Source organism: Leptonychotes weddellii, chromosome 15 (genome assembly GCF_054177405.1).
Source record: "Leptonychotes weddellii isolate Sample4059 chromosome 15, ASM5417740v2, whole genome shotgun sequence".
Classification (NCBI taxonomy): Eukaryota; Metazoa; Chordata; class Mammalia; order Carnivora; family Phocidae; genus Leptonychotes; species Leptonychotes weddellii.
Window position 1 is genome coordinate 40,324,612 of NC_138383.1, and position 8,480 is coordinate 40,333,091.

The following is an 8,480-nucleotide window of genomic DNA, read 5'->3' on the forward strand; positions in this document are numbered from 1 at the left end:
AATAGGTGAAGGGGATTAAGGAGCACACTTGTTGTGATGAGCACTGAGTCATGTATAGAACTGCTGAATCACTATACTGTATACCTAAAACGAATATAACGTTGTATGTTAACTATATTGGAATTAAAATTAAAATTTTAATTAAAAAAAAGACAAAAAATGATATGGCTTAGCTCTCCTGCCTCTGAGCCTTTTTTTAAGCTGTTCCCCCTGCCCACCCTGTCATGACCTCCTCTCGAATGTCCTCGTGCCAAATCCCACCCTCACAGACTAAATGTCATTTCTGCTTCCAAGCTTTCCCCCCCTCTTGTCCCCATATAGGAGTCATCTCTCTTCCTCTGAGCACTGGTCTGAACCCCACACAGGGCCCTTTCCATAGTCTCTTTTAGAGTCCAGGTGTTTGTGCCTGTCTGAAACCCCCTGCAAGGCTGCGAGTTTAAAGAGGACAAACTCCCTCCCTCCCTCTCACCTCTCCCAGGGCTCCACATAAAAAGGTGATTCATTGGTTGATGGATGGGTCGATAAGGGATTGATTGATAAACCCAGATGAATGGCTGGGTCAATGAGAGAAGTGACTGAATGTGTGGATGGAGGGACAGGAAGATGTGTCACTGAGTGGCTGGGAGGGCATATAAATGGCTGACAGACAGACAGAGGGATGGAGGGGCAGATAGATTAAGTAGGCGGGACAGGCCTACTGATTTATTTACTCTCCTTTTGTAACTAAGAAATGGAAAGCTTAGAAAGGAAGTGCCTCCCCGTGGTAAGGCAGAGCAGGGCGGATCAAAGCCAGGCCTGCTGCCCCCCTGCCTGCCCCCCGCAGGCAAGTCCAGAGGGCCTAGTGGCCCACTCACCTCCTTCACAGAGATGCACAGGGCCCAGATGAGCACGAACATCCTTCCTAACAGTTGCAGCCACCCCATCCTGTGCGTCAAGGCCAACGGGTGTGGGAGGGCCTGGGAAGAAGGGAAGGAAAGGATGGGTGCAAGATGGGGAGTGAGGAAGGCAGGGGTAATGGCAGCTCTGGGGGTAGGATGCACAAACACATGCCAAAGCCTCTGCTTGAGCCAGAGGCCAGCACAAAGCTCAGGCTCTGTACAATGTGAGAGAAAGAATGGCAGCTTCCTGCCCCTGTCCCCACCCACAGTGGCACCCAGAACTCTATAGTGAGGGACACAGTCCAGTCCATGCTAACAACCCCTCACACCTCATGGCATTTGTTCATTCCAGAACCCATTCATACCCAGACACTTACAGGACACTCAAAGCTGAAACTCTGTGCCCTGTGTAATGAATGGGAAACTTGAGGCCCAGAGTGGGAGGACCTCCCCGCCCATTTCCTGTGGCCCTCACAGCAGAAACACCCCAATTAGCTCTTTAGACTTAGGTGGAGCCTGGGCAGGGCCTGCGTCTCCCAACCTTCCAGATCTCCCCACAATAGCTAAGCACTAGAGACATATCCAATTCCCTAGAAGCTGTGAAGGATGACTGCCGGGGAACGCCATGCGAATGTCTTGACCAAGACATTCTAGGCCTCAGTTTCCTCACCTGCACATGGGACTGCTCCAAGCTCCTGGAGCTCTGACCACCCCACCTGCCTCCCTCCGGGGGCCCACATACCTCCTCTTCCCGGGGGCGGTAGTAGGAGACCAGAGTCAGGATGATGTTGTAGAAGAAATAAAAGCAGAAGGACAAGAAGAACATGTACTTGGCAAACTTCTTCCACTTCATATGCAGCAGTGTGTGCAGGGGCTCCAGGGTCAGCATCTCATGCCGGTTCTGGGCGTAGAACACCACCACCATTTTTAAAGGGCCCTCATTCCAAAGGGAGCTCTGAGTCCGCCCCACCCATGGCAGAAGGGGCCAGTCATTCTGTCCCATGGACCGGTGTGGCTGGAAATGTTGGGAAGGTAATTTCTGGCTCCTGAGGCTCCTTCCCAGTGCCCCCAGGCAGCAGCCAAACCCCACAGGAGCTGGGCTTCCAGTGGGAGGACCTGCTGCTCAGTGGGGAGCAAGGGCTGCAAGGGGGAAGGGCCGTGACTGGCCCCAACTTGGCCCCTTCACTGTGTAACCTTAGGGAAACCCCTGACACTCCCAGGGCCTCAGTTTCCTCATCCACAAAACTAATATCAACCAAACTGCCCTATCAACCAGGCTGCCGTGAGGCTTCAGGGAGACCCCAGACAAGGCAGGCTGTGGTAAACATGACTCTTGGTAACATGTGGAGGAAGTTCCAATCTGCTGCCTCACTCCCCCCCTAAAAGCTGAAAACCTCTCACTGCTGATGCTCTCTCTTCCCCTCCAGCTTCACTGATCTTCCCCACCCCCACCCCCCGCCTCCTCCAGGAAGGCCTCCCTGATTGCTCCAGCTGTGCCTTCTCTGAGGGGAAGGGGAGATTATAGAACCATTAGGGAAGAGAGGGAGAAACAAGATGGAGAAGATCAACAGCAATCATCCCATCCCCACTCTCACACTGCCCAGGACTCTGGGGCCAGGAGACACCCACCACAGAGGTTTATAGCGCAAGGTCAGCTGGGAGCAGGTAAACACGGTGCCTGCCCTAGCCCTGCCCTTTCTGTTGACTCTGCCCACGGAGGCAAAGGAGTTGGGGGACTACAGACACGTCCAGCTAGTGGCATGGGTCTTCCCAGTGCAGCCTGAGGCCCCGCCCCTCATCCCCCGCCCTTCTCCAGCCCTCCCGAGAGACCCACATCAATGTTGGTGTTGTAGACAATGATTTCCAGCACCGAGTTGTCTGTCATAGTGTCCACGTCGGTGAGGTCGTAGAGTGATGACGACACAGGCCCGTATGCCCAATCGGTGAACTTCCTGGACAGGCTCCGGAGGGGCTTCTCCTTGATCTCACGACTGAGGATATACTTCAAGATCTGGGGACAGAAAGAGGAACAGCTGTACAACTGGGCTGGGAAGATGCTTCCACCTGGACAGATCGAGTTCCACCTCTGCCCCTGCCATCGTGACCCCTGGGCTGGGCTTCATCTGCAGAATGGGTGTGAACCTCGGGGCTCTGCCCAATTCACCAGGGACTGAGAATACAAGGGACAAAAGGTGTGGAGGCCCTTTGCAGGATGCAGAAAGCTGCACAATCAGTTCATAAATCCTTGTACCAGTTGGGGACCCCACTCAGTGAAGCATCTGGGAACTGACAATTTTGAGAAATAATTTCTGTTTGGCCCGGATGGGAGAAGAAACTAGAAGTTTTCCCAGCTTTCCTATCCCACCCTCGGTCAAGACCATTCCAGTTGAGATTCACTGTGGGCCAGACAGGGTGATACAAGATGCCAGCCTAGCAGAGAGGCCTGAGAAACGCACTCTCCAGGTGATCCTCAAACTCTGCTGCACGGCAGAGTCACTGAGAACACTCGACAATCCCACACCACCGACGAATTCTGTCCAAATCTCTGCAGGTGGGACCCAGACATCTGTATTTTGTAAAGCTCCGTGGGCGGTGCCGAAGCGCAGGCGAGGTGGAGAGCAACCACTCTCCAGCTCACCGCTTTCCAAAACTGGGGCCAGGGCTTCCTGGGGCACCAACCCAAGGCCCAGGAAGAGGGTCCTGGTGGGGAGAACAGTGTCAGAGCCCTGATCTCACACAACCCAGTGGGGTTCCCATCTCATCTCATATGGGAGCCTTGTCCTCACAGTCCAGGCAGAGAAACTCCAGACACAGGACCAGTCTCCCCGTCCTGAGCCCCAGCCTCAAAGAGCCCCAAGGAACAGGGTCTGTGTCGTAAGCATCTCTGCACCCTCCACTCCCAGCACAGTGGTCAACCTGGGCAGCATCCAGAAAGATTTTCCAAACAACACTGAATGAAGAAGAGAAAGGGCCAGGAATGGGGGAGTCCCCTCCCCAAGACTGGCCATGGGGGAGCACATCATCCTCTAGAAAATCAAAGGGTCATGGGGCCATGGTCCACGCAGGCAGAACACATGCCACAGTGGCTTGCGGGAAGCTCCCCTCACAACCCTCCTAATCTGACTCTCCTCAAAGCCCCCCACAAACTGTTCCCGGGGGCGGGTAGGAGACGGTGGGGATGGTGGGAAGGCACACAATTCCTCCTCTGTCAAAGCCAATCTCCAACCCTTCCTTCCCCCACAAGAGAATGAAAAGGTCCTTTGTGGGCCCCAGCCCTGACCACTGGGACTGGACCCAAGGCCCTTGAGGCACCCGCCTCCCCTGTCAGCCGCACAGCTGTGACTGCACCCAGCCAGTCCTCCACAGCCTCCCAGGAGCCTCAGTCCCCTCCCAGGGCTTGGACACATGGAGGCTGAAGAGCAAGCTTCTCTGAGCCTTGCCCTCGGGCCCACCTGAGTCCTGACCTTGATCTTAGACCAAGTTGTGACTCCAGGCACCAACAGAAGTGGGAGCCCACCCCAGCCCAAGTCTTCACCAAGGTTAAGCCCTGAGCTCCTCAGCCACTCCACACAGGCTGCAAAGGGCCACCAGCAGCCATACTCTCTGCTGAGGACGTGGCTCAGCGTTTCAGCACGACAGACAGTGGTCTCTCCAGATGCAGGCAGCCCATTGGCTCTGGAGCCAGAGCAGCCATTCTGGGACTCCTGTCTTCATGAGAGGGTCAGACGCAGCCTCCGCCTGGGTGCCTCACCACACGGGAAGCCTCAGCCACGAAGCCCGTGAGGTACTGTGTCACCATGGCCTTCAAGGTCCCCCACTCCGACCCCAGATGGGAGCTCCAGAGCAGGGCAGAGACACATGGAGTGTTAGGGACTGAAGTCCAGAGGGGGTTCCCACGTGCCGCATCTCTGTGCGGTCACTCAGAACAAACCCACCCCAGGCCACAAACGCACTTCCAGACGGAAGGCTGACCTTTCCCCGGCCAAGGTGTAATCTGTGGGGTCCCCAGAAAGGCCCAAGAGCTGGCAGAGAGCCCCCCTGCCCTGCTTCCCACCCCTGAGGCCCCACCTCGGCCTTGCCCATCTTGGCGGCCAGCTGCAGCGGCGTGAGACCGTCGTTGTTGTGCATGGTCTCCAGCTCCCAGGTTCCGCTCCTCAGCAGGATCATGTCGTACATGCGCTTCACAAAGTCATTCTGTGTCTTGAAGTCCTCAGCCACCGTCACCAGCGCGTGTAGGATGTTGTTTCCCCGTGAGTCCTGCGAGGTGATATCTGTCTGCTCATTCTCCATCAGCAGCTGCACAATCTCAGGCTGGTTGGTACATGCCGCCAGGGCCAGTGGTGTCTCGCCTGGGGCAGGGGGGAGCACTGGAGCTCAGTTCTCTCATAGACCTCCCCAGTGTTCCCCAAGCCCTAGGACTGAAGCCAGTGTCCCCAGCAGGACTGACCCCCGAGCTTCCCTGTACTTCTCCCCATCTTCCCCCTTGGATGGGGAGAGCAGGGAGACTAAAGCTGGATCATTGCTTACCTAACTGGTCTCCCTACTACCACCCTGGCCCTCCATCACTATCCTCAGCACAGCAGTCAGACTGATCCTAGTAACACATAAGCTTCACCTCCCCCAGAATAAAAGCTCGGGTTCCAACAACAGCCCACAAGGCCCTGCATGTTTGGATGCCATCTCCTCTCTTACCCAACTCACTCCCTCTCTGGCCATAATGGTCTTCCTTTTCCTAGAACATACCAGGCATTTTTCCTACCTCAGGGCCTTTGCACAGGCTGTTCCCTCTGCTTGTAGTGCTATTTCTCCATATCTGCATTGCGCATCCCCGCACCTCCTCCAAGTCTTTGCTCAAACATCACCTTTTCAATGAGTCACCCTAACCACACTATTTAAAATTGAAATCCACCTCCTTCCTGGCCTGGAACTCCCGACCCCCTTTCCCTGTCTTATTTTTTATTTTTTTCCATGGCACTTCCATTTTCTAACATATTACATAGTGTTCTTATTTATTATGTTTATTATTGATGGTTTTCCTCCAGTCTAGAATGTAAGTTCCATGAGGGTAGAGATCTTTGTTTTGTTGACTAATATATTTCAAACACCTAGAACAGTGCCTGGTGTATATAGTAAGTGATCAATAAATGTTTGTTAAGAAAAGGGAAGGCAGGTGACTCATATGTGGTCACACAACAAGCCTGGGATGGAACCAGGACTGGACAGCAGGTCTCCTACTCTTTCCCTTCCAATCTCCCTCTTGTTCCCTCTCTTCATCCCCCCTGACAGACATTTCCCAACACTGGCCCCAACAGGGTCTGATGTTGGACAGTGGACTGGACAAGACCCTGTCCTCATGTCTGCTCAGACCCATCTAGTCCTACTGATAAAAAACAAACAAACAAACAAAAACAAAAACAAAAACCACCCAGAAGAGAAAACAGGTCAGTGGTTGTCAGCCAAGAGCTGGTATAGGAAAGGGGTGGACAAAGTTGTGTGGGGAAAGTTTCTAGTGTGAAGGAACTATTTATACCCTGTCCTCATGGTGGTGGTCACATAACTGGATGCATTTGTGGGGCTGAACAGAACTGTCCGTGGAAATGGGTGAATTTCACTGTATCTAAAATAGGCATTACAATCTTTTTTCCACCCAGAGTATCCTAACCCCGATTGCTTTGGAACTCCCTAACTCGTCAGCGAGGGAATTTGCCTCTCTTACTTCTGGCTCCGAGTTTGCAGTCCTGGAAAGCCCTGGGCCCAGGGGCAGAGGCGGAGTTGGGCGCTCCTTACTACACCGGGCAAATCATTTCCCCTCCCAGAACCTGTCTCCTGGCCTCTAAGATTGGGCTTTTTCCTTGCTCCCTCTCCCAGGTCTCTGTTCCCTATCCAGGGCTGCTCCAGTGGACGCCTGCTTGCCCCCGTTCCGAAGGCTCTGCCCCGTGGCCTCCCGGGTCCCGGTTCTGTCCCGCTGGGCCCCAGACAGGTCCACGGGTCCGCGCATCCGGCGGGCAGGAACCCGCAGTGGGGGCTCCAGGCCGGCCCGCCAGCGCGGACTCGGGCGCGGGTGGTCGGGGAGCCCGTGCCGGGCGTGCACAGCACCCACCGAAGTAGAAGCCTTCGTGCAGGTACTTGGGGTTGAAGAAGAAGCCCCTGGCGTGGGCGTTGACGTCCGCACCGGCAGCGATGAGCAGGGCGGTGACGTCTCCCTGCCGCCGCTCGATGGCGATGTTCAGTGCCGTCTGCCCTGCGGACCAAGTGGGGACGAGAGGGGGGCGCTCAGCGGCCAGGCCCTGTGGGGGGACAGGAGCTGGGCGCTCGGCGGCCGGGCCCTGGATGGGGGATGGGAGGGGCCGCCTGGCGGCCGAGCCCTGGGGGAGGATGGGAGCGGGGCGCTCGACTGCCGGGACCTGGGTGGGGGGAGAGGACAGGAGGGGGGTGCCCGGCGCCCGTGCCCTAGGGGAGGACGGGAGCGGGGCACTCGACGGCCGGGCCCTGGGGGCATCCCCCTCTCTGGCCTCCGTACTCCCCACCGAACCACAGCGGAGTACTAGCTGCCGGCCGGCTCCGCTCTCTGGTGCCAGGCGCTGGGGACACGGCGGTGCACAGGATGTAGTTCTGATCCTTCTCCTGGAGAAGCTCAGAGTCTCGCTGGGATTTAAGTGCTGTGATACTGGGAGGTCAAGGGCTGTGGTACCTAGAGCAGGGGCCCTTAACACAGCCGGAGGGGGACAGGTGAGGGTTCCCAGAGTGGCGCCTAAGCTGAGACCCCTTAAGTTAATCAAGGCTGGGTGGGCTGGCTCAAGACTTCATAAACCAGGTTAAGAGGTTAGAACTTTATCCTAAGTGCTATGGGAAGTCACGAGGCATTGAAGCAGGCAAGTGACAGGACCAGAGTTTTGGGTTTTGTCCATGTGTATTTTCTGATCACTCTGGATGCAAAATTGGAGGACGCATTAGAACAAGCCCAGACTTGGGAGGAACTGCCACTCCAGTGGAGAAAGATGATGAGGGCCAAAGACCCTTAGAAGAAGAGTCCTCAGAACAGTCTGTGGGGGTTGGGAGAGAAGGGATGACTACTAGCCTAGGAGCTGGGAGAATGCTGCCACCATGAGTGAGGAACAGAACAGGGGAGAAGCAGCAGGAAGGGGCTGGAGGGATATTAACCCAGTGGGTGGAGCCTGTGGACTCTCCCGATGGAAGGAACTGGAAGGCTGGGGATCTCAGAATGTCCCACCAGAAACAACATTTTCCGAAGAGCTGCCACCATGCCATACACAAAAATAAAGTCCTGGTGAAAGCAGGAAAGAATGTCCAATGGAACAAAGACAGTCTCTTCAACAAATGGTGTTGGGAAAATTGGGTAGCTACGTGCAGAAGAATGAAACTGGACCATTTCCTTACACCACACACAAAAATAGACTCCAAATGGTTGAAAGAGACAGGAGTCCATCAAAATCCTAAAGGAGAACACAGGCAGCAACCTCTTCGACCTCAGCCGCAGCAACTTCTTCCTAGAAACATCGCCAAAGGCAAGGGAAGCAAGGGCAAAAATGAACTATTGGCACTTCATCAAGATAAAAAGCTTTTGCAAAGCAAAGGAAACAG

General features: G+C 55.1%; 1 protein-coding gene across 1 annotated transcript in view; it reads right to left on the minus strand.

The window, feature by feature from the left end:
- The window catches only part of TRPV3 (transient receptor potential cation channel subfamily V member 3), a 32,095-nt gene that overhangs the window by 12,587 nt on the left and 11,028 nt on the right, over nucleotides 1-8,480 (minus strand). Inside the window, exons 6-10 of the mRNA XM_081805545.1 lie at nucleotides 6,979-7,119; nucleotides 4,947-5,227; nucleotides 2,713-2,889; nucleotides 1,621-1,779; nucleotides 855-956 (exon numbers count right to left, since the gene is read on the minus strand). Coding sequence (XP_081661671.1) covers nucleotides 855-956; nucleotides 1,621-1,779; nucleotides 2,713-2,889; nucleotides 4,947-5,227; nucleotides 6,979-7,119 — 860 coding nt within the window. The remainder of the gene's footprint in view (nucleotides 1-854; nucleotides 957-1,620; nucleotides 1,780-2,712; nucleotides 2,890-4,946; nucleotides 5,228-6,978; nucleotides 7,120-8,480) is intronic.